Raw genomic sequence first — 26,932 nt, 5'->3', positions numbered from 1 at the left:
AAGAGAACATCAACCCAATTTATACCATAAAAATCAACAAAAGCTTCAAGGACTGTGGCCCAGGTTCCACTGGAAGTAGGAGTAAAGATCCGGCTGAAAGGAGGTCTAGTTAAAAGCTATTAAAGTAGCAGATGTGCATTCTCACTCCATACTATAATAGTGACTATTTCTCCATGCCCCTGTAGATTACCAAGTCACATGTGTATCTAAAGACAGGTAAATACAATATCAACTAAAAATGCTGAAAGTATTTGCCCCTGGGAAAGGGAAAAGGTGGGGAAGGTGTTCTAGGGTTGTTATTTTTCCTAAACTTTGTATAACCATCTCTTTGTGATATTTTGATTCATAGTAAGAAATATAGTTGACCCTTGAACTCAGCGGTTGGAGTACAGACCCCCCTGCAAAGTCGAAAACCCACACGTAACTTCTGAATTCCCTAAAACTCAACTACTAATAGGCTATTGTTGACTAGAAGCCTTACTGATAACATAAACAGCCAATTAACACGTATCTTGTATATGTATTATTATGTATTATTACCCTACAGTAAAGTAAGCTAGAGAAAGAAAATGTTATTAAGAAAATGATAAGGATGAAAAAATACATCTGCAGTACTGCACTGTACTTATGGGAAAAAAATCTGCATATAACTGGACTCACAGCGTTCAAACCCCTGTTTTTGAAAGGTCAACCGTGTTTGGTCTTCATTCCTATTACAGACACAGAGCTACTAAAACCCTTTGAATTTCCTATGGGGAGAATGCTAAAGGGGTCTTTTGTTATGTTAATAAGGTGACTTTCGGAAAGCACCTAAACAAGGACACTCTTTGCCAGTGGAGTCAAAGAGGTTGGAACTTTCAGTCCTAGTACTCCCTACCCTTCCCTCAACCTCCTGGGGGCAGAGAACAGCTGGAGATGGAGTTCAGTGATTCAGTCAATTGTGTCTATATAATAAAGCCTCCATAAAAAACAAAAGTTCAGGATTTGGAAAGCTTCCAAGTTGGAGACCATGTGGAGATCTGGGGACAGTTAAGTGTGCGCAGACAGCATGGAAGCTCTAGGTCCCTTTCCCCATATCATGTCCTCTATGAATCTGCTGTATCTGTCTCTTCTGAGTTATATCTTTTTGTAATAAACCAGTAATCTAGTAGGTAAAATGTTTCTCTGAGTAGTGTGAACTGCTCTAGCAAATTAACTGACCTCCAGGAGGGGGTGGTGGGAACCTCCAATCTATATGTAAGTCAAAAGCCCAGGGGATGGTCTGGACTTGTGAATGACATCTGAGGCAGGGGGAGGGGCAGTCTTGTATGACTGAGTCCTTACCTGGTAGGATGTGATGTTATCTCCAGACAGATAGTGTCAGAATTGAGTTGAATTATAGGACACCCAGCTGATGCTGGAGAATTGCTTGGTGGTGGGGGAAAAACACACACATTGGAATTGGTACCAGAATTATACTCTTAAGACATGTATCTGTGGAACTCTGATAAAAATTACAACTTGAACCAAGTTTTAGATTTCAATTTCCAAAGTTATAGCTTCAGTAAACTGGAATCCTAGTATTCATAAACATGATTCAATTATGTAAGTATATTCCAAAACATTCATTTAACACATCGGACGGCCACCTCTTTCTTACCTAATAGTCTTAATTATTCTCAGATTCTGTTATTTGCAAATTTGCCTGCTAGTTAGTTGTTACTTGCAAGGTCAAAATACTCATAGTACTTTCCCTAATCATTTCCAGACTAGCAAAAAACTTGAGATGTCTGATGTGAAGGTTTCCAGAAGAGGTCAAACAAGATGATGGTCTGTCTTCTTAAGACAGCTTTCACACTATCTTTTTTAAACCTTTTTTGTGGTCTATTTTGTGACTTTTTTTGCATGTTTTGCTTTTTATTGCTGATTTTTTTATTTAAAATGGCCCCCAAGGGTAGTGTTGAAGTGCTGTCTAGTGTTCTTAATGCAAGAAGGCTTTGATGTGCCTTATGAAGAAAATGTGTGTTAGATAAGTTTCATTTTCATATTAGTTACAGGGCTATTGGCCATGAATTCAATGTTAGCAAACCAACACTAAGTAAATAAGGTGTCTGTAAACAGCAACACATATGAAACAAGGTTATGTACTGATCAGCTGATGAAAATGCTGTGACCAGTGGCTCATAGGAGCTTAACCCTGTATTTCCATAGGAGCTTTACTTCAATGTTCACTAATTCAGTGTTTGCTGCCACCTTATAGAACACAACTACTATGAATAACAGGAATCAACTGTAATTGGACTTACTGACTGGGCTCATTCTAAGAAGGCAGATGGAGGGTTAATACGGTGAAGTAGAAATGGGAACCAATTTGTGTTCCTGGGGTTCTTTGTCCTATAGTTACAGTGGCCAATTTAAAATTAGTATTTATGGCTTTAAATGTAACCAGAGTACTTTTTAGGGGCAAGTAAACTATTCAGGGAAACCAAGTCATTTTTAAAATGATGAACATATTGCTGGTCTGCAAATCTATTTTAGGTAAAACCATTATTAATATGTCCAGATCATCAATTCAGATTAATAAAAATAAAATTTGGGGGCTTTGCTCCATACTACTACTAACTACCACACCAAGAGGCCTAATCTGCCTGGAAATTCAGGAATGCAACACAATTTCACAGCCACTAAACTTACATTCTTCTAATCTGAGGGAAATTCCTATATATCAGGAAAAAACAAATACTTCAATTTCTAGCCCATTCAAATCTGTATCACAGAGAAAAGTACTTTATACACATGCTACAACTACTACTTAAACCAGAATCATGAGCTCAATTTCATGAGCTTTTCATTTTTGCCTAATCTTTTCAACAATAAAAACCATAGTAGGGGGGCACCTGGGTGGCTCAGTTGGTTGAGCGTCTGACTCTTGATTTTGGCTCAGGTCATGATCTCACAGTTGTGAGTCCTGTGTCAGGCTCTACAGTGACAGCGTGGAGCCTTCTTGGGATTCTCTCTCTTTTCTCTCTTTCTCTCTCTCTCTCTCTCTCTCTCTCTCTCTCTCTCTCTCTGTCTCTTTCTGCTCCTTCCCTGCTCGCACATGTTCTCTCTCTCTCTTAAAAATAAATAAATTTTTTTTAAAAAGACCACAGTAGGTGCTCAATCACTACAACTATTCCATTTCTCTTCTCTCCTTCACAGCAAAGTTTTGCTATCTTCTCCAATTTCTCTACCTTCTCTCTTCAATCCAATCATGCTTTTACTCCCCACACTCTACTGAAAACTCTCCTTAAGGATACCAATGACTTCTAGTTGCCAAATCCAATGATCAGGTCTTGGGGCACCTGGAGGCTCAGTCGGCTGAGCGTCCAACTCTTGGTTTCAGCTCAGGTCATGATCTCATGGTTCGTGGGTTCAAGCCCCATGTCAGGCTCTGCACTGGCAGCACAGAGCCTGCTTAGGATTCTCTGTCTCCCTCTTTCTCTGACCCTCTCTCACTTGTGCTCTCTGTCTCATATTAATAAACATTAAAAGATAAAAAAAATAATAAATCCAATGATCAGGTCTCAGTTGCTCATCATACTCAACATACCAGCAGTATACAATGCAGCCAATTATGTTCCCTCCTCTTGGAAGACTTTATTCACTTAGCTTCTAGGAAACCTGTCTTGGGTTTGCTCTTAACTTTCTGGCTATTCCTTCTCACCTTTTTTGCTGGCTCTCTTCTTCTCCCTAAGCTCAGTACTTAGACATCTTCTCTGGCTTTGTTTAGTCCCTTGACGATCACGTCAGGTATCTTGGTTTAAATACCATGTATGTAGATTACAGCTGTAGCCTCACCTGTCCCCTAAATCCACTAGTTTAGAAAAAGTCAGATAAATTTCCTTACCTAAGGACTTCTCAGAGCCTTTAATATATTACTGTGCATTATAAATATCCAGGAGAAGAGTATGTACACAATATGTCTTATACTTATTTAGAACAGAATCCTTTCCTCACGACGCATCTTGTGAGATATACAATTAACTAAGCCACTAAATATACCATACTAAGCTATCTTTCAAGTAGTTCCAACTTCTCACAGCACAAATTAATTATATAAAAATGGGCAAAATTTCCCTCTGAAGAGGTAATGACTGAGTTTGAAGTTTTCAAGGCAGCTCACTCCATTAGAAGAGAGTTTGCCTCAAAATTTTCCTTATGCAGAGAGAAACTGTGTCTTTCTTAAGTTCCATTCACCTGTATTAGTTGCCTACTTTAAATGAGCACAAAACTTATTTATCACATCTTCAGCCTTCAAATAAAATAATGTAATAAGTATATGCTGTTGTTAATCATTTTCCAGATTAAATGTGCCCAGCTCCTTCAATGTTCTCCATATAACATGATTTCCATACCTCTCATGATCCAAGGCATCTTCCTCACCAGATAAGATCTAAATAATTCCTAAAATGTAGTTGGCCAAGAAAATAATCTATTTATCCCAAGAGTACAAAATACAGTACACTTATAACTTCTACTAATTGGGACATGATCATTTGGTCATGCGGCATAAGAATATATTCACTTTTTTATTCTTAGCAGCCACGACACTGGTTGACTCAATAATCACTTCTGAAAATAAAGGTGTATTATACACATCCACACATATACATACACATATGTATACAATACATTTAGCTATGTCCACTGAGAAGGCTTAGAAGCAGCGATTCCTTAGTAGCAATAAGCATATCTAGCAACCAAATCTCTAAACACCATTCTACAGTCAAAGAAACCAAGGCTCCTTAGAGAAATGTCTGATTCCAGTTGGCACAGAGACAGTACAAGGTGATTCTGGAACATCTTGTGGGGTCAGAAATTAAGAAGGTGCTCAAAGAATGATAGGGACATTGTCAAAAATTAAAATAAGAATATACTGGTATGGGGCGCCTAGGTGGCTCAGTCGGTTGGGCATCGGACTTCGGCTCAGGTCATGATCTCATGGTTTGTAAGTTCAAGCTCTGCATCGGGCTCTGTGCTGACAGCTCAGAGCCTGGAGCCTGCTTCAGATTCTGTGTCTTCTTCTCTCTCTGCCCCTCCCCAACTTGTGCTCTGTCTCTCTATGTCTCTCAAAAAATAAATAAATGTAAAAAAAAAAAAAAAGAATATACTGGTATGAATGAATGAATGAATAAGAGGGAAACTTCTCTTTATAGCAGGGAACCAACTAACACAGAAGAAATTAGATAATTACAAAAACTAAGTTACCATTTGGCAACAATCTTCCTGAGATGTAATTGATACAGAACATTGCATAAGTTTAAGTTGTACATGATTTGATACACTGTGAAGTGATTACCACAATAAGTTCAGTTGACATATATCACCTCAGTTATAATTTTTTCCTTTGTGATGAGAACTTTTTTTAAATGTTTTTTAATGTTTATTTATTTTTGAGAGAGAGACAGAGCACGAGCAGCGGAAGGGCAGAGAGAGGGAGACACAGAATCTGAAGCAGGCTCCACGCTCTGAGCTGTCAGCACAGAGATGTGGGCTCGAACTCACGAACTGTGAGATCATGACTTGAGCTGAAGTCGGATGCTTCATTGACTAAGTCACCTAAATGACTTCCTTTTTTTTTTAAATGTTTATTTTTGAGAGAGAGAGGGACAGAGTGCAAGCAGGGAAGGGGCAGTGAGAGAGGGAGACACAGAATGTGAAGCAGTCTCCAGGCTCTAAGCTGTCAGCACAGAGTCCGACGTGGGGCTCGAACTCATGAACCACGAGATCAAAACCTGAGCCGAAGTCAGATGCTAACCAAATGAGCCACCCAGGCACCGCCCACCCCCACCCCCCACTTTTTTTTAGTAAGCTCTATACCCAACATGAGACTTGAACTCACAACCCCGGATCAAGAATCGCATGCTCTACTGACTGAGCCAGACAGGTATCTCTGTGAAGAGAACTTTTAAGTAACCATCTTAATAGCTGATTCATGCAAGAATCATCAATAAATATTAAAGCTAATGGGCAAATCTGTGAGTAATAGGATATTTACACAAAGGTTCTCTCCACAGGTATTTTATTAGCTACAAAGAGTGACTTTACCTTGGAGAAACCTGGCAGGTATCACCTTAACTAAATAACCAAAGTTATCATCATCAGTAAAAGGAGAAATTGCAGCATTTGCTTCTTGATATAATGCACTATGAAGAACACACCATTACATCTGTGGTATTCCTGCCCTTATAGAACCAGAATCTAATTTTTGGAGAAAAATCAACCAAATTAAAATGGAAGGATATTCAACAAAATGACATCTCAACACTTAAAAAAATGTCAATATCAAGAAATACAAACATAGGCTTACGAAATATTCCAGCTTAAAGGAAACTTCAGAGACATGACACTAAATGTGGCATATGATCCGGGATTTTCTTTTGCTAAGTGGATACTACTGTGACAATTGGTGAAATGTGAATAATACTGGCAGCTAGATAATAGTATTGTATCCATGCTAATTTCCTGATTTTTGATCATTGCACTTTGCTTATGTTGGAGAATCACCTGGTTTTTAGGAAACAAAACTGAGACATATAGAGAAAAGGAGTATCAGGATTCTAATAAGTCAGGAAAAAGTAATACATGTGTATCTATCAACATAGATAAAAAGGATAAAGCAAATATAGGAAAATGGTAGTATACAGTTAATTTTGGCTAAGGATACACAGAAATTCTTTATACTGTTCTTACAACTTTTCCTTCAAACCTGAAATTATGTCAAAAAAGAAAAAAGCTACAATAAGCTTTAATTCAGTTTTAAAATGCCTCCTTTTTTATGTTAATTTTCTACACACAAACTATCAACTAAATATACATAATGCTTCCTTTTATTTTTTTTAAGTTAATTTTTATTCATTTTGAGTGAGAGCATGAGCAGAGGAGGAGCAGAGAGAGAGGGAGAGAGAGAATCCCAAAAAGGCTCCATGCTGTCAGCACACAGTCCGATGCGAGACTCTTAACTCATGAACCCATGAGACCATGACCTGAGGCGGTATCAGGAGTCAGACGCCCAGCTGACTGAGCCACTCATGCACCCCAAAGCCTTCCTCTTATAATTAAGTTTATTTTCTCATTAGTGTGGTTGCAGTGGTAGAGAATAGGATAAGCACAAGAAAACTATCCCTGTGTTTTAATTTAACAAATTTACAAATCCACCTCCATCAAAAGAAAAAGGTCACTTCAGTTGCCTATGATCAATGAGGAGACAGATTTTTAGATACTCTTCTAATACTTTTTTTTTTTAATGTTTATTTTTGAGAGAGTGAGAGAGAGAGAGACAAAGGAAGGGCCGGCAGGGGGTTGGGGGGGGGGGTGGTGAGAGGTTCCCAAGTGGGCTCCATGCTGACAGCAGAGAGCCCAATGTGGGGATAAAACTCACAAACTGTGAGATCACGATCTGAGCTGAAATTAAGAGTCAGATGCTTAATGACTGAGCCACCCAGCTTCCCCTCTTCTAATATCTTAAAGCCCATTTCCTCCAGAGATTTTTAACACCATTTAATACCTATTACTTCAAAGGTTAAGTTACAATGACTGCTCAAAACATAAAAGATAACTCTGGATCATAGCAGTATTTTTAGTCATTGTTGCAAATATTTTCCAATGATGATAAAAATTGAATTATTATACTTAGAGAAATAAACACTTCTCACTATTGACCCTAGTAATATTCTAGTCATATGTTTCACACTCACACAATTTTTGTCATAAAAACTGGATTTATAAAAGAAGCAAATGCAACTAATTGCTCACTTTTTAACTCATGATACATTCCTACATTTGTTTTAAAGGAAATAGGAATGCTGAGGAACATGAACATAAATACATTTATCCAATCAAAACATATGGTATCCTTTGGTTCTGGCTATGCAAAGCTAATACATTATGAAATCATGGATTTAATTAAAACAATTAAAAAGTGGTGCTTTACATTTAAATTATGACTATAAAAATACACAGGGACTCCCATTTCTTTAAAAAAAATTTTTTCTAATGTTTATTTATGCTTTGAGAGAGAGAGAGAGAGAGACAGTGAGTACACTAGCAGGGAAGGGGCAGAGAGAGAGAGAGAGAAAGAATCTGAAGCAGGCTCCAGGCTCTGGGCCTGTCAACACAGAGCCTGACACAGGGCTCAAACTCACAAGATCAAGACCTAAGCTGAAGTCAAATGCTTAACAGATTGAGCCACCCAGGCGCCCCAACAGAGACTTTCATTTCTAACCATGATGAGAATATCAGGGGCCACATTAATCTTCCCGTCTTAAATACCAAAAACATGGACAAAAGAGTAAAACGTTTTCAGATACCGTACAACAGGTAGCACAATCTCTGAAAGAGGAAACAAAAGTAAGCCCTCTAATTTCTCTAGTGTTCTGTCCATAGAGTTTCTAGGATGCAGCACTAAGATGGGAAAACCAGAGCCAGAGAGACTCCCCAAATTGAGAAAACAATTGGGCACCTGGTTGGCTCAGTTGGTAGGGCTGATCACATGACTCTTGATCTCAGGGACATGAGTTTGAGCTTCACATTGGGCGTGGAACCTACTTAAAAAAGGAAAGAAAGTTCAGTGATACCAAGATAGCTGGAGTTCCAAGGACAAAGTACCAGAGAGGGAAAAGCAGCAAAAAAAAACCCCTCTGGAGTTCTGCAGTACATCCCCCCATAAGTTTCCGGCTGAATACTGATCAGCACATGTATGTAAGAAAGCCAGAGACAGAAGCAATCAGAACAATTACCAAAGTTCACAAAGGAATGATAAGAGTTCACAAAGTGAAGAAATCCTGTAACAAGGGGCAACAGCTAGAGCATTCAGAAGAGGATTATACCAGTACTAGGAACAAACTAACCTTACACTAAAGGATGCTCAGGTCTCACCTAACAAAGCTTAAAAAGCAAGCCTTGGAAGATTAAACTGTTTCTAAGTAACTTAACTGTGTCCCAGAATAAACCTCAAAAATTTAATACAAAGGAAAGGTATTTCCAAACAACAAAATTCACAATGTTTAACATTCAAACAAAAATTAGCAAGCATACAAAGAAATAGGAAATACAATACATAATAAGGAGAAAAACCAGTTCTAAAAATGGACCCAGAAATGACAAAAGTGATAGGATTAGTTAAGGAAGGACATTACAGCTATTATGTACAAAACACTGCTGAAAAAAATTAAATGAGACAAAAATAAATGCAAACCAACCTTATGTCATGGATTGGAAGACTTAGGATTATTAAGAAGTCCACACTATCCAAAGTGATCTACAGATTAAATGCAATCTCTATCAAAATTCCATGATATTTTTTTTTTTTGCAAAAATAGAAAAATCCATCTTGAAATTCCTATGGAATCTCAAAGGACCCCAAATAGCCAAAATAATTTTAAAAAAGAACGAAGTTTAAGGACTCACCATTTATTTCAAAACATTCAAAACAGTGTAGTTCTGGCATAAATGCATACAAAAAGACCAATGGAATAGAACAGAGTCCAGAAATAAACGTGTATGGTCACATATATGGTCAAATGATCTTTAACAAGAATGCCAGGATCACTCAATGGGGGAAAAGACACACTCATTAACAACTGATGCTGGGAGAACTGGATAGTCACATGCAAAAGAATGAAGGTGGGCCTTTATCTTATACCACATACAGAAATTAACACAAAATGGATAAAGACCTAAACCTAAGACCTGAAACTATAAAAATCCTAGAAGAAAACTTAGAGGAAAAATTTCATGATTTTGGACTTGACAATGATTTTTTAGCTATGACACCAAAAGCAGAGACAACAAAAGCAAAAACAAGTATGTGGGACTATATCAAACTTGAAAAACTGTTGTGCATCAAAGGATACAATCAACAGAGAAAAAAACCTATAGAATGGGAGAAAATATTTGCAAGTTATATATCTGATAAGGGGTTAATAACCAGAATATATAAAGAACAACTCCTTACCAACAAAAAACCAAAAAACTCAATTAAAAAATGGGCAAAGGACTTAAATGGACATTTCTCCAAAGATAATGTACAAATGGCCAAGAAGCATATGAAAAGCTAATCAATATCACTAATCATTAGGGAAATACAAATCAAAACCATGACATATCACCTCACAACCATCAGGATGACTACTATCAACAAAACAGAAAATAACAAGTGTTAGCAATGATGTAGAAAAATTGGGAGCCCTGTGTACTGTTAGTGAAATGGTAGAAAGGTGCGATCGCTATGGAAAGCAGTATGGAGGCTCCTCAAAAACTCAGAAGTAGAATTACCATATGATCCAGCAATCCCACTTCTGGGTATATATTCAAAAAGAGTGAAAGTTTAGTCTTTGAAGACATATTTGCATACCCATGTTCAGAGCAACACTAATCCACAATAATCAAGAGGTATAAGGAAAGATCCCCAAATCTAGGGATCACTGGATAAAGAAAATATGGTATATACATACATTAAGATATTATTCAGCCTTAAAGGAAATCCTGTTATAAACTACAAATGGATGAATCTTGAGGACATTTTGCTAAGTAAAATAAACCAATCACAAAAGACAAATACTGCATAATTTCATTCATATAAGGTATCTAGCATAGCCAAATTCATAGAGACAGAAAGTAGAAGGGTAGTTACCTGGGTCGGGGGAAGGAGAGAAGAGGATTTGTTTAATGGGTATAGAGTTTTAGATTTGTAAGATCAAAAAGTTCCAGAGAGTTGTTTCACAACAATGTTAATATAGTTAACACTCTTGAACTGGTTAAGTAAAAATGGTGAAATGATTAAGATGGTAAATTTTGTTATGTATTTTTAACCACGACCTAAAAAAAATCCATCTACTATAAACTCCATTTATTCAAAAAAGCATGAGCACTGTTAAGGAGAGACATGGAAGTTATAAACATGATTCAAATCAAACTTCTAGATATAAAAAATACAATATCTAATAAGAAACACAATGGATAAGATTAACAGCAGATCAGAAATCGGCAGAAGAAAGGTTAGTAATTTTGAAGACATAATAATTGACAGTATCCAAATTGAGACAAGGAGGCAAAAAAAGAAAAACAAAACAAAACAAAACAAAACAAAACGAAACAAAACAAAACAAAACAGTATCAGTTAGCTGTGGGACAATATTAAGTGGAATACCAGAATGGTAGGAAAGAGTGAAGGGAAGAGAGAAAAACTATTTGAAAAAATAATGGCCACAACTTTTCTAAATTTGATTAAAATGATAAATCCACAAACTAAAGAGATCATTTTAAAAGTAGCCAGAGGGGACACCTGTGTGGCTCAGTTGGTTGCGCATCTGACTCAATTTCGGCTCAAGTCATGATCTTACGGTTTGTGAGATTGAGTCCCCCACTGGGCTCTGTGCTAACAGCACACTGGCTGCTTGGGATTCTCTCTCTCTCTGTGTCTCTATCTGCCCCTACCCAACTTGTGCTCTCTCTCAAAATAAATGAATAAACTTTAAAAAAAAAAAAAAAAAAAGGTAGCCAGAGAAAAAAGACACTTTTAGTATAAAAGAAATAAGGGGAACAGTAGATTTCAGGTCAGAAAAATGCAAATGAGAAGACAGTAGAGTATCATTAAAGTCCTATCATTAAAGTCCTGAAACAAAGAAACTGTCAATCTAGAATTCTATACCCAGCAAAAATATATTTGAAAACTGAAGTACAAAAAAAAAAAAAAAGATTTTTCAGACATATGAAAGCGGAAAGAATTCATCAGCAGTTCAGCTTACAGTACATGCTAAAGGAAGTCATTCAGGCAGAAGGAAAATGATACCAGATGGAAAAGGAATTTGAAAGGAATGAAGAGCCTTGAAAATGGGACAGATGTGGGTAGATATAAGAACCTTTTTCCTAAAAACTATTTTTAAATCCTTAAAAGAGAATTGACCATTTAAAGCTAAAAAACTAAAAATATATTGTGCAATTTAAACATATGTAGAACTACAATGTATGACAACACAAGAATGAGAGGGAGAAATGGAAGCATAGTATTATAAAGTTCTTATATAATATGTGAAGTAGTATTTTACCCAAAAACAGTCTGTAATAAGGTAAAGATACATATGCATACTACAAACAAAACCCCCGAAACAAAAATACAGCAAAAAAGCTATAAGATAATAAATAAGCCAAAAAAAGAGATAAAGGAGAGTCATAAAAAATACTCAAGTACTACAAAAGAAGGCAAAGAGCAAAACCAAAACACAGATGGGGCAATAAAACACAAACAGCAAGACAGGAGATTTAAACCCAACAATATCAATAATCATATTAAATATAAATGGTCTAAATTAAAAAGCAAAGATTGGGAAATTGGGTAAAAAAAAAAAAAAAAAAGACTGAACTATATGCTATCTACCAGAAATCTACTACAAATATAAACACATCAATAGATAAAAATAAAAGGATGGAAAAAGAGCCACCATGCTAATACCAATCAAAAGAAAGCTGGGAGAAAAAAGAAAGCTGGAAACGCAATACTGACAAAGTAGATTTCAAAGCAAAGCATATTACCAGAAATAGAGAGCCATTTCACAATGATAAAGGGATCCAACTTGTCAAGAAATCACAACAATCCTAAACATGCATGCATCTCATAACAGAACTTCAAAATATATGAAGCCAAACTGATGGAAGTACAAGGAGAAACTGGCAAGTCCACAATTAGAAAAGACTTGAGAAATTCTATCAATCAACTTGATCTGACATTTATAGCCCACTCCACCCAACTTTCTTTTCAAGTGCACATGAATCATTTACCAATATGGGCCATATTTTGGGCAATAAAACAGTCTCAATAAATTTAAAATGATTCAAATCTTGGGGCGCCTGGGTGGCTAGGTTGGTTAAGTGTCTGACTCTTGATTTTGGCTCAGATACTGATCTCCTGGTTCGTGAAATCTTGCCTGCATGGGGCTCTTTGCTGATATAGCACAGAGACTGCTTAGGATTCTCTCTCTCCCTCTCTGCCCCTCTTCCACTTGCATGCACACATACATATGCTTTCTCTCTCAAAACAAACTTTAAACAAATAAAAATCAGTAAAATGATTCAAATCTTATAATGTATGTTCTTTGACCACAGTAAAATTAAATCAGACATCAATATCTGAAAAATCCCCCAATATTTGGAAACTTATGTACATACTCATTTATAACCAATGGGGTCAAAGAAGAAATCACAAATAAAATCAGCAAGGATTTCTGAACTGAATAAAAATGAAAATACAACCTATCAAAATTCATGGGATGCAGCCAAACACTATTTAGAGACAAATTTTACAACATTAAACATTTATATCAGAAGACAATAAATTAATAAGCTAAGATTTTATTTTTAAAATTCAAGCATACCAAGAGCAAATAAAATAGAAATGAAATGGAAAAAAGAATATAATAAAGAATACAAATCAAGGACACCTGAGTGGCTCAGTTGGTTAAGCGCCCCACCCTTGATTTTGGCTCAGGTCCTAATCTCACGATTTGTGAGATCAAGCCCTTCATCAGGCTCTGTGCTGACAGCGTGAAGCCTGTTTATGATTGTCTCTCTCTCTCTTTGCCTCTCTCACTCTTTCCCAAAATAAATAAATAAATGAAAAACTTAAAAAATAAAAAAAAAATCAATGAAATTGAGAACAGAAAATCAATAAATAAAAGCAAAATCTGCTCTGAATATCAATAAAACAGAAGCCTCTAGCCAAAGTGAAAAGGAAACAATGAAAAAAATACAGAAATTAACGGTCAGGAATGAGAGAGGGGACATAGTTGCAGATCTTAAAACATTAAAAGATAGTAAGAGAATATTATGGACAATTTTATGCCAATTTAACAACTTAGATTAAGTAGACGAACTCTTTGAAAGATTCAAACTATTAATGCTCATTCAAAAACAAATAAATAAACTAAATAGCTCTCTGTCTATTGAAATTAAAGTAATTATTAAAATCTTTCCCACAAAGAAAACTCTAGACACAGGTATATAAGTCATTTAGTATTAAGTTTAAGATACATGGAGGGATCTAGCATTTATTAATTATCATCTTGTGCTGGCACTAAGGATATATTTTAATATGTTTATGTTATTATTCAGCAAAATCATTCTGGAAGGAAGCTGTGGGAAGAACTGATTAATATGAGGCTACATTAAAACCAAGAAAACTAATAACAATCTGGGAAAGAAATGACGAAGGTCTGAAATAAATCCATGGCAATGAGGGGTGAGTGTTCAGACAGGGAATGATGAAAAGATGGATGGCTAGCAGAAAGATCAGATATAATGACTGACTGGACATGAAAGGTATGGAGAGTGAAAGAGTAAGGATACTCCATGATTCTCGGCTTACACACTGAAAAACCACTCATTAGGATAGGGAATATAGAGAGACAGATTTGGGAACAAGAATATATGTTTATTTTTCAACATATGAACTCATTAATATGAGGATAATTTAAAACCAAGAAAACTAGTAACAATAATCTGGGCAAGAAACAATGTAGGTCTGAAATAAATCAGTGGTAATGAGGAGTGAGTATTCGGACAGGGCATGATTAAAAGACAGCTAATAAAAGGAAAGATCAGATAGAATGACCGACTGGACATGAAAGGTATGGAGAGTGAAGAAAGAGTAAGGATACTCCGTGATTCTTGGCTTAAACACTAGAAAAACCATTCATTACGACAGGGAATATAGAGGAGAAACAGATTTGGGGACAGATATGTTTATTTTTCAACATACGATATACTTAGACATTCAGTGTCCAAAAGATATATAGCAGGCAATGGGATATATGGAACCAACACTTAGGAAATACATGTAGTTAATTTGCTCCATCTCCTAGGAGTCCCTGCAATTAAAGCCTTCTCTATAACTGTAAAATTAATGGCTTCTATCTGTTAAAAGAATTTTAGAGATAAGAAGGTGGTTAAGGAGTCTGAGAAAAGAAAGTCCCTTTCTGTACATACTAAATTCACAGTACAACAGACCCAATTTCAGTGACTTTTTTATTGTCATTTAGAATAGCAAAACCTTATTTATTTACTCTATCTGGTTTAATGAGTCTGACATACTATCGTCAAAAAAAAAAAACAAAACACTTCAGAATATGAAACCCTCTCCCCATCTTTTCCTTTGTTTTCTATGTGGCTGCAATAACTCAATTTTTATATTCAACTTTGCCTGTTGCCTGTATGACATCCTACTGCCTCCCTTTAAGGTTTTATCTGTTTGCCATTTTCTGACTTTCCCTTACTCTATTTGAGAATTGTATTTTTAAAATAAAAACACAACTGTTTAACTTAACTTTAACGGCAACAACCATTTTTTTAACATGTCTTATAAGCCAGGCAATGTGTCAAGTGCTTTACATACATTAGCAAACATAATTTTCAGAATAAATATCTCCATTTTATGATTAAATAAACCTGAACCTTAAAAAGATTTCATAATGAGCCCAAGGTCACATAACTGACAGATTGAAGAACTGAGACTTGAACCTAGGTCTATAGAGCATCAAAACTTGTGCCGCATAACTTAGCAAAACGTTTTCTGCTATCTGTAACAGATGTTTTACTGAATGTTTTACTAAGGTGCTTTCATTCATGTAAATATAGAGGAGTGCCCCACTACATATCTTCAAAACTTCTGTTGAAATACTTTTAACAGCTCCTTTCCCCTACTGTTTCTGAAACTGGAAAGCTGCATACAGTGCACTTTTTCCCCCCTTTACTTCCTCTCATTAAATGTCAGATTCAATCATGTTATGATTATTATCAGGTAGTGGTGCAGCCACAGCCATTTCCTGCCCAGTTCCTGTTCACTACTCAGAAATGAAGTCCAGCACTCTTTCCTTGTGCTCTAAACCTACCTGTTCTAGGAAGCAGTTGGTTTTTCTCATCTGAAATCTGATCTCTGTATTTTGTGTCATTTTTGGCAATCTGTATGAGGCTAACACGTTGGAATAAAAATGCAGCTTTCCTAAATGTCATTTAATATCTTCAATTTTGTCAAATAGTTCTGGTCACGAAGTGATCTACATTTATCAATCCAATGGGAACAATTATGGTTCTGTGCTAACCTGAAGGGAAGATACATACATGGGACTTTTTCTCAGGTTTTTAAGAACAGTCCCAATTTAAAACGCTCTGTCCCACTCCCATGTCTCAAATTTGGATTCAGAAAAAGCAGTCAACATATGCAATGGGTAGTTTGCAATATTGGCTCTATGTGGCTACATACTAGATAAAGGGGTTAAGGGAAGGCAACAGTCACTTTAAGATTCTTCTTTTTTAAATACTCCCAAAATACATCCCACAAATTAAGTGCAAATGCCTCTAGTGGTGTTAAGTCTTCCTTTACAGTTTAGAGTGAAATATCACAATGAAATAATGAAAGTGCTTAGCTGGACATGTTTGGAAATGAAGTTTTAACTGACAGTGGGGAAAATAAGTATTAAAAGGTAAATATTAAATAAAAATACAACAATGCACAAACAATTTCCTATAACTTAAATATCTAAGTATGCAATTTCCAACCACCAAAATTGGGTAGTACTCACCTTGCCCAGCCACATTTATATACAATTATCATTTAAATTTGGCCTTCGCAAATACTTTTTATACAAAGCTACAATTACTTGCCATTCCTTCAACAATCCACATTCCTGTTCCAGGACCCTGCCTCCTGTTCTGTCTGTGTAGAATGCCCTCCTTCCCCAATAATGAAAACTACTACTCACCCTTTAAGGCTCCAGAGATAGCTCTCTGCTAAACCTCCAACCCCTTCTCTACTCTCTCTGAAAATTATTCCGTCTTCTTTATTCAGTGCTTACCAGTGTGTCAGTACTTTATATATTCTGTTTAATATTTAATATTCCCCTTTGAAGTAATATTCTCTCCACTTAACAGATAAAGAAGCTGAAGCTCAAAAAGGTTTGCCATCATGTTAAAGGTCATAAAGCCAAATAGGAATTAAAATGGTGGTATGTCTAAACTTCAACTGATTTCTCTTCCATTAAATCAAAGATTTGTATCACTCTCTTATAGTATATGTTGTATTTTATTATCATTACCTGTTTAAATATTTCTCTCCCCCACTATGGCCAGGGAAGATGACTCCATCCTTATATCCCCAGCAACACTCAACAGTGTGTACTATACAATGAGTCAAAGTGTTACTGAACACCTACAATATTCTTATTCAGTTTATGATTTTGCAGCATTATTTTCCACTGATTAGTCTCCTTGTATCAGGTCTCTAATAAGCCCCTGTGGTGGTAAAACTTATTGGCTTGGAATGTAGGCTTTGTAATGATTGCACAGATTTGAATTCCAACTCCACCAACTTATTAGCTGAGAAATCTTGAACAAATGAATTAACCTAAGTTATGGTTAACTCATCTATAACACAGAACAATAATCACAGTACATACCTTATAGCATTATAAAGATTAAATGAGATAGTATGTAAGCAATCCTACTATTTTTCTATTCTCAATTTTTCTACATGCCACTCTAAATTTTCTTTGGCTTAGTTTAGTGAAGCCTTTTTCATTACAAATTCCTTGCAACTTTGTATCAAATGGGCTAGTAAAAAGGTTGGTGGTTTAAAAATTGCCAGGCCATGATGTCTGGCTGGCTCAGTCAATAGAGCATGTGCCTCTTGATCTCATGGTTGTGAATTCAAGCCCCACACTGGGTCTAGACCTTATTTAAAATAAACAAGTAAGTAAATAAATAACAATTTAAAAATAACAAAATTAAATTAAAAAATAAAAAATTGCTCAGGCCACCTACTCCATTTTTAGCACCAACTGTCCAGTGCCAGTTTGGACTCAAAAAAAGTTTATTCTGGGAGGTTTGACTATGCCAGACCTCCACTGTACATTATACTTTTTCCTCTTATTACATTTTCATGCCCTATCAGAAAGTGGTAAAAATTAGAAAAGACATTTCCTACCTGACTAACATCTAACTTAATACTATCCCACGCATGCACACAACTAACCTGTGTGGAAGGCAAGCTGTTTCCCCACCAAGAATTTTTCCTGGAACTACCTTGTGTCTGGGCTCAGGCATGGCTCATTCTCCTCAGACCTCTAGATTCCTTTCCTCTGGTATCTGGAAACTGAGCCACTACAACTGACAGGGGACACCCATTTCCCTCTCTTCAACTTAGCAATGTTTACTCCAAGAAGCTAGAATTTCAAATTGTTGTGATAATTTACAGTTCTTTAGGCTAAAGTGCATAGTTTCCAAATTCTCAGAATTCCCCCTTACAACTTTAAAAACGTTATGAAAAAATACAGTTTGGGAGGAAACAAATTTTTAAAAAATACATCATCTCTAAAAACAAGAGCAAACACCATGTCTATACCGAAAGTCTTGGAGAAAAGAAAAATCTTAAAATGGCTAGTTGGCTAAAGCTAACCAAAAACTATAAAATCAAAGCACACAACAAAATAACCTCAAAGTAAGCAGGATATACCATAAACAAAGACAGCGAGTGTAAATTAAAAAATGTTTAATACATTCACGAATTTAAAAATTACTTGGTATGTAAATGCTGACATTAATAAACTGTCCATATTCTGCACTCCCCTAGTCAGTATATGATGATATAAAGCAGTCCCCTTTTTTTTCCCCCCCTTTGGTCAGGCTAAAAATAGTGATGGATCTGTGACAGAATGATCTCCAAAGTTACACAAGGAAGGTGTTGAGTTTAAAAGTCATGACACGAAGGAATACCAAAATACTGGCTGTCAATATTAGATAAAAATAAGAAAAGGTAAAGCAAGCTGGTGGACCGCAGTATTGTTTCCAGAGGGGAAACAGCCCTTAAGGCCCCTGAGAGGTTTCAGCACCCGCTCCGTAGTCAGTGCTGGAATCAGAAAACTAAACTGTTGCCTGCTCAGTGGGTGCAGGGCAGCGACCCTCCCTCCAACCTGCGTCCAGCGCGCGCACAGTCGCCCTCTCCGCCCGAGCCCGCTCCTCCGGCCGCTAGCTGACCTCTCCCGCCAGCCCAGGCTCGGCCACCCGATGCCGATGCCCCTGCACGCCCTCCAGGACCCGACGCGCCCCCAACACAGCGCCAGGGGAAGGAAGCGAAGGAAAGGGGCCGCGAGAGGGGGCGGAGGGGCGGGAGGCGGCGCTGGGCTTTGGCCCTTCACCATCGAGGCTCGAGGACTGCACGGGCTCGAGAGGAGGGAAGCTGAGCCTCTGCCACCGGTCAAATGATGGGAGGGGACCGCGGCTGACCCCGGCGCGCAGGTGCCAGCGGCTGCCGGGGAAGTCACCAGCGGCAGAGGGCAATGCGTTGGCCCGGAGCCCCCACCTCCATCCTGCCCGCCGCTTTCCTCTTTCGTCCTGCTCCATCCCCAGGATTCTGTCAGAACCCAACGACCTCCACACGGCCCGCCCAAGCACAGAGGTGATGCCGGCTCTTACCGTAGGAGCGGGCGCCGCGCCGCTAGGAGGCGGCTGGGGTGCGCGCGGGAGACTCCGAAGCGAGCGCCGCCGCCGCTGCGGGAGCCGGAGGAGTCACAACGAGGCTGCCGGCGGGAGCGCTGCCTCCAGAGCTGTCGCCCCACCCCCTCTCCCGCAGGATTTTGCGCCGGAGCCTGCAGTCTCCGCGCGCCGGCGGGGAGGGGGAGAGAAGGGGCGGGGCGCCCTCGGGGGCGAAGCCGAGAGCTGGCTGGTCTGATTGGCACTTGTGGGCCCAATGGGACTACGAACACTCCAGGCTGTGCTTAGACTGACTTCCCTCCTAGCCCGTAGCGGTAGGGAGGCGGGCCTAGTGGCTTCTCTTATAGCCGCCTTTTTGACAAACCCGAACGTAAGAAAAGATCGGTTGGTTCGCACTGGCGGCCAAATGGTCCAATTACCACAGGAAAAAAGGCCTCTGAACTTAGATTGGCATCCTCTCTACCTATAGGTAGAGAGGGTAGTCCCAGGGGTGGTGAGAACCTGCCCCGGATGTGGGCGTGGCCCTGAGGTAGAACATAGAGCCTCCGCCGCGGTGGTTTGGGGAGGCGGAACTGAGATCTTTTTCTTGATTATCATGTGACGGGTTCTGGATTTAATGGAGGAGAAAGCGTGGAAAAGGCCAAGGATCCAAACTGGCGAGTTTTCTGATCTTCGCGCCCCATTCCGCTCTCCGGCCAGCGGCGCTGCCAGGTGAGTCCCGGGCTCCAATGGGCCGGGCCAGCAGTCTCCCGAGGTGCCTTTGCCCTGCCGGTGCCCCGGTGCTGGCTTCCCGAAGCCTCGGGGGGTTTGTCTCTACCTCCCACCCCCTCCCACTCCCAGTCAAAAGGACTGACACCTGCTTGGCACCAGGCTTCTGCGTGCGTTTTGGATCTTGTGCAGGAAACCTCGTTCAACTCTCAAAATGTACGGGGCCGCCCAAAGCGCAGAATGGGAACAGTCCGGATAGGGCGGACCGTCAGTGTTTGAAGACTAAGGGCGAGGAGAGTTTAGGAACATCCTGAAGTTATAGGAACAAGTAGGCCCGAAAACCATGTAAGTTGTAAGCAGAACGCTGTTCCTCTGAAGGAAGGTTAAGTTTTCCAAGGCTGTTGCAGCAGGGGCCTTTCAAAAGCTACTCGTTATTTAGAGGAATTCTGTGTTGTGGGCTCATAAGCAAAACTGTCTTTTGGGATGAGGCGAGTTCATTTGGAAGAGGATTGGCGGTAGCGAGAGAAGGAAATGGGGGTGGTGTGGGAAGCACCGTGGGCAAATCAATGCCTGCACACACAACTGATAGACGCTGGAACTGTGGGCAGAGCCCTTTCGATTTCCATTTTGGGGCGATGCAGAACATTTTGACAATGAATGAGGAAGCATATGAACTAATAATTATCTTCCTAGTACCAGAAGTAACCACCTAAAATGGGACTTCAGTAGAGCAAATTTTTGTTTTGGAGAAGGCAACCCCCTCCCTTGAGGAGAAAGAAGATTAGTAGTAGGAAACAAATAACGATTGCTTCAATTAGTGAAGATTTACGAATAAAGTAAAATTAACGTTGTAGCTCAGCATCCAGAATTCTTAAAGCATCATTTAAATATCGACATAGCGCTTCTCAGTTGAGGGCATTTTAGTATAAGTGCATACAGAGCTTTTGTTGCATCCCACATTATAAAACTGGAAGCCTTAAGACTGTGCTGTATTTTTCCACCTCCAATCCTAACGTGCCTGTGTTGAGTGCAGCTACCCTTTTTGACCAGGTGCTTACTCAGTCTTAACATGCAAAAATATGAACCCTGACTCATCCAATGGCTAGTGGAAAAGTGTGTTTAAGCAAGTGTATTATTGTAAACTTTTTAAAGGTTCACAAAAATGTTCAGATAGACTGGGAATCAGGGTTGAGAAAAACTTGCTTTACAGCATGAAATCCATTTGTAGTTAATAATCAGTACACACCCTTCACACCTCTTCCAAATTCAGCCCATATCCCACTATGGCAGCCTCTGGTCAGGAAATGAGACCTAGAGAAAATGCCTTCCTCGGAGTAAAAGCATCTGCTTTTCATACTGCAGTATGAAGCATCTGCCAGCTAAGTAAATGAGTGCCAAAAGATGGGTATAAGGGGAAGAGGGGTGTTTGGAGATCCATTAAGTCATTATTGTAATAAAACAGATATATGTTGTTGCCCTATGATAGCCACCCATTGTTTAAAGTAGTAGAGATGTAGCAAAGAATATCAAAGTTCTAAAATATAATTAATTAAACATGCTAGTTTAGGGCATTTTTTATTTATCTTATTTTCCTGCATTTTTCTTATCTTCTGCATTTCTACTCCTAGCTCTCATGCTTTTGCCATCTACCCCACCACCTTCTGATCCTTTCCTCTTCCCATCAAGTATCCTCTCTCAATCTATCACTCCTCTGTAGCTTATTTCCCTCAGCTTATAATCATAGATTATTCCTTTACTGAAAAATTTCTTCTTAACCCTTTCTCAGGCTCATTATTTGTCTTATCTTTCATCTTTTTTTCTCCAAATGTTTCAAAAGAATAAAATGTTGTCAGCTATTTGCATTTCGTTATCTTCTGTTAACTCCTTACCCAACTGCATGCAATCTGGCTTCTGATTTCCATTCTACTTACTCTTTCTCCAAATGGTCACAACTTAAGTATAGAACATACTGTAAACTTGTATGTGAAGACTAAATGCTTATACCATATTATAGATTAATGAATCCCAATCAAAATTCCAATTTTTAAAGAATTAGTGATTTTAGTAGTGAAAAAATGAAAGGGCAAAATATTCTGGAAAAGAAATCCCATGAGTAGGTACTAAGCTTCCCAGATATTAGAGCATATATCCTGGAACATATCCAATCATAGTCATATAGTACTAGTGCAAAACAAATATAGACCAGTAAGACAAAATAGAAGTATAAGAAATAGCTTCAGGTTGCCTGTCCGAGTCCTGAGTTCAAGCCCCACAATGGGCATAGAGCTTACTCTAAGAAAGGAAAGAAGGGACTAAATTATTGAATAATTTGGCATCTACTGGTAACAAAATGTCAAAAGTTTAAGTGGTCTTGATTATTGGATAGCAAATGATAAAAAATCATGATCTATACCACAAACCAAACAATATATAATTATTAAAAAGAAAAATTGAGACTAATAGCTATTTATTAAGAATTGCAATGAGAAAGTTTAATTTAAAAAATATAAGACCCATAGACTAAACTATGTGAAAACCCAGTATTATCAATGTGTTCTATATTATTTTAGCCCAATGACCTCTTTACTTAAGTAATTCTACTTAATATCTTAATTTTTATCATTCCCTCTTTATTAAAACTTTCCTCCCTTGGCCTGATACCACTTCCTCCTTTTTCACTACTTTGATTTTGAAAGCTTTTTCTTAGTACATCTCCAAATTGAATGAAAATTTATAGATGTACAAATGTATAAAAAAGAGGTTAAGAATATCCCTGAGATGCAGGAATAAAGTCATGAGTACTTGGAATTGAGTGACCGCAAATGAAAAGGAACAGACTATTCTTGAGACTTTTGTATAGAGCTTATGCCCAGTTGATATACTAAAAATTTTATTGTATTTTGTCATAGGCTTTAAGGAATGATGGATATAATGTTGTCAAAGATGGCTACAAAATTTTACAGGTTTTGAAAGGCAGAATAGGATTTTTCAAAATTAGGAAATCTGTGAGTGGGGGAAGAACCAGCTTTGTTCACCAGGAATGGAAGTGATTTTTTTTTTTCTGGTATCAAAACAATCTTGACTTTTTTTCCTTCTCTTAGGGTATATTTCCCTTTTTTCGACTCTGCAACAGCCTCTTTAAACTGTTTAAATGAGAATGTCCTTGGCTCAGAGAGTACTACTCACCTGGCTTTTCACATTACTCTTCTTGATCATGTTGGTGTTGAAACTGGATGAGAAGGCACCTTGGAACTGGTTCCTCATATTTATTCCAGTCTGGATATTTGATACTATCCTTCTTGTCATGCTGATTGTGAAAATGGCTGGGCGATGTAAGTCTGGTTTTGACCCTCGACATGGATCACACAATATTAAAAAAAAAGCCTGGTACCTCATTGCAATGTTACTTAAATTAGCCTTCTGCCTTGCACTCTGTGCTAAACTGGAACAGTTTACTACAATGAATCTGTCCTATGTCTTCATTCCTTTATGGGCCTTACTGGCTGGGGCTTTGATAGAACTTGGATATAACGTCTTTTTTGTGAGAGACTGACTTCTAAGGACATCATCTCATTTTATTGCTGTTCAACAAGCTGTCATTAAAGTGTTCTGAATCTTTGCAAGCTTGAAGAAATACCAGAGAACTGAGAAAAATAACCAAATGTAGTTTTATACTGCTTCCATAAAATAGTCTTTGTGAATCATGGACTTCTAGTCAATCCAAAGCTTAATTATTCAGTATTTGAGTTACTAATATCTTTATTATCCCTATATAAATAAAGTTTGTTTTTGACCTTATTTTTATACTTGACTCTTGAATAATCTGTTATAAGTATGTGGTCAATTCTTAAAGTAAGTAAACACAAAGTCTTTAATCTACATTATTTGGGTAGGAGTTTAATAGATCATGGCCCCATTATGACCAATGTAAATGGTCATTTGTGCTTGTAACTATGAACAAAGAAACCTAGTTAATGAAATACTTAGGTGTGCCACTTCCATGTTTACATTCAGAATCAGAGTTTGAGAGATTTTTATCTAGGCTAACTGCATTAACTCTCTCTCCTATTTATGATCCATGAATTAGAGGTGGCATATTAGAGCAGAGGCTTGCCTCTTTTTAAATTTAGAGGGGCCTTTTATCCTGGTTAAATCAGGACAGGTCTCATTTATGCCTGCTGTCCTCAGTCTCAGGAATTTAGTGCCCCTTTCACTCTTAGAATACCTGGCTTGAGAATTTATAGATCATCCTACCAAGGCACTTTAACCCATTCCAGTGAAGCATAGGTGACATTACTTAGAAGAATTCCCAACAGTCTTAAGTGTATTATAACCCTAAAGCAGGTGATTGTTCTCACCCTATACATCCTTCATTTTTAGCTTCAGAAAGAACCTAAAGTAGTATTTTATTTGTCTTAAAAAATATCTAACACACAAAGTGATTCCTGGCTGCTAATACTTGAGAGGATTGCTTTGAATATAGCATTTTGGTCTGGTTCTCCTTTGTAAAGCAGATGACAGTTTAAGTTATAACACCACAAATTAATGTAGCTTATGAAACTACAGAGCTAAGCTAAATAAAAATTATCAATTACAAGCATTTTGCTGTCTTATAATTGGTATATATTCTATTTTAAGCATCAAAAAATAGGGTGGAGAGGGATAGTTAATATGGGGAACATAATGTCCCAGAATTGATCAGATATTTCTAATTCAACTGAGAGATCCAAACCATTTGGTCTCTCTAATGATAGATTCAAAGGAGAAAAAAGTTTTCATCTCTTTGAGAAACCAGATAGGATTTTGAAATTCGGCAAAAGCTGTATTTGTGCATGTATTATCTCTCAGTGTAATCTCTCACAGGGAAAAGGAGAAGAACAGCACCACATGCAAACAATTAGCTAGGTCAGGAGTCAGCAAAATTTTTCTCTAAAGGGCTATATAGTAAATATTTTAAGCTTTGTGGGCTATGTGGGTCTGTCTCAACAATTCAAATCAGCTCTGTGGCAAGCAAGCAGCCAGAAACCATGGCTATGTTCCAATAAAACTTTATGGACAATGAAATTTAAATTTTGTAAAATTTCCACATATCACAAAGTTATTATTCTTTTGACTTTTGTTCCACTTACTCCAAACTATCCATTCTTGCCTCACAGCCATTCAAAAAACAGACCCCTAAGCTAGGCCATGAAACAAGCAAATCTCTGTATGAGATTTTCTAAAAGAAAAATATGGGACAAGTCTCAGAGGATGAGAAACTAGGTAAGAAATATATCTAAAAGGCCATGTAATAACCAACCTGTTGACCCATGAGGATCAAGTAATTGTATCTGAAAGGTTCCCAGAAAGTAGAACTTTCTTAACTTGGTATACTGACACCACAAACGAACAACTTGAAGCAGCACAGTAAGTTATTGATGTATGCCTCCTTGATTCTGGCACCAATTCAGATGTGTTTTATCTCCATACCACCAAGGAATTAATTCAGTTCTGACACTACTTGGAAATCGTATCTCATCTCACAGGCTAAGGGTCCAATTCCAGCAGATGCCTCCTCCTCTCAAACTTCAGATACCAATTACAAATCCAGGTTGTTTCCTGTGCTTCTGACCTACCAGCATTGGATTGGATGTTCACATGACTCTCTCGATAATTTTGCTAGAGCAGCTCACAACTCAAAGAAACATTTTCCTTATTAGATTACCAGTTTATTATCAAAGGATGTAACTGAGGAATAGCGAGATGAATGGTAAGGCAAGGTATGGGGAAGGGGCAAGGAATTTCCATGCTCTCTGGGCACACCACTCTTCCCCCATCTCCTTGTGTTCACCACCCCAGAAGCTCTCTGAACCCTGTCCTTTGGGGATTTTATGGAGGCTTGATTACATAGCATATTAAGAAAATCAATGGCCAATGGTGACAGAAGTCAATCTCCAGTTCCTCTCCCCTGGAGTATAAGGACAGGGGGACTGGAAGTTCCAACCCTTTAGTCACACGGTTGTTTCCCCTGGCAACGAGCCCCTATTCTTAGGTTACCTAGGAGTTTTCCAAAAGTCACCTCATTAAGTTCAACAGACACCTTATTACACTTAACACTTAAGTTCCAAGGGTGTTAAAATTCCTGTGCCTGGAATAAGGATGAAGAGCAAATATGTATTTCTTATAAATCCCAGTATCACAGCCTCAGTGGTTGGGATACATTTAAAATATTAATTAAAGATAGGATGGAAACTATGCTCACAGAAAAAGCAAAACTAATGGAATAATAAATAATATGAAGAAAAATACCTTCCCATTTGCTTATAATTATAGGCTATTACCTTTATAATATAAAGTTGTTTACTAATGGTGTTTATAAAAAGAACACACTCTGCCTTAAGAAACTTAAACATGAAAGTATGCAACATTGGGGCGCCTGGGTGGCGCAGTCGGTTAAGCGTCCGACTTCAGCCAGGTCACGATCTCGCGGTCCGGGAGTTTGAGCCCCGCGTCGGGCTCTGCGCTGATGGCTCAGAGCCTGGAGCCTGTTTCCGATTCTGTGTCTCCCTCTCTCTCTGCCCCTCCCCCGTTCATGCTCTGTCTCTCTCTGTCCCAAAAATAAATAAACGTTGAAAAAAAAAAATTAAAAAAAAAAAAAGAAAGTATGCAACATGAAGTTTCTTCGTGAAGTCAGTATTTTCCAGGTCAGCATGGACAAGAAGTAACTTAATCTGATTTGGGGTGAAAG

The 26,932-nt window shown here is 38.0% G+C and overlaps 2 protein-coding genes across 5 annotated transcripts in view; one reads left to right on the top strand and one right to left on the bottom strand.

Moving 5' to 3' along the window:
• PHTF2 (putative homeodomain transcription factor 2) overlaps nt 1-19,691 on the bottom strand; it is a 137,313-nt gene extending 117,622 nt beyond the window's left edge. For 2 of the 4 annotated variants that reach the window (XM_047844555.1, XM_047844571.1), the window contains exon 1: nt 19,480-19,691. The gene's annotated coding sequence lies outside the window, so the exon portion shown is untranslated. The remainder of the gene's footprint in view (nt 1-19,479) is intronic. The other 2 variants (XM_047844539.1, XM_047844549.1) reach the window with 1 other exon arrangement.
• Nucleotides 19,692-20,001: 310 nt separating this feature from the next.
• Nucleotides 20,002-24,003, top strand: TMEM60 (transmembrane protein 60). Its single transcript, XM_047844604.1, has 2 exons — nt 20,002-20,208; nt 23,307-24,003. The coding sequence occupies exon 2, from the start codon at nt 23,357-23,359 to the stop codon at nt 23,756-23,758; it is 402 nt and encodes a 133-aa protein (XP_047700560.1). The 5' UTR covers nt 20,002-20,208; nt 23,307-23,356; the 3' UTR covers nt 23,759-24,003.
• The last annotated feature ends 2,929 nt before the right edge of the window (nt 24,004-26,932 follow it).

Source organism: Prionailurus viverrinus, chromosome A2, assembly GCF_022837055.1.
Source record: "Prionailurus viverrinus isolate Anna chromosome A2, UM_Priviv_1.0, whole genome shotgun sequence".
Classification (NCBI taxonomy): domain Eukaryota; kingdom Metazoa; phylum Chordata; class Mammalia; order Carnivora; family Felidae; genus Prionailurus; species Prionailurus viverrinus.
This window is presented reverse-complemented; position numbering and strand designations above follow the sequence as displayed.

Bases quoted from the DNA above. Each gene is read 5' to 3' on its own strand.
- TMEM60 (XM_047844604.1), top strand. From the start codon at position 23,357: ATGAGAATGTCCTTGGCTCAGAGAGTACTACTCACCTGGCTTTTCACA.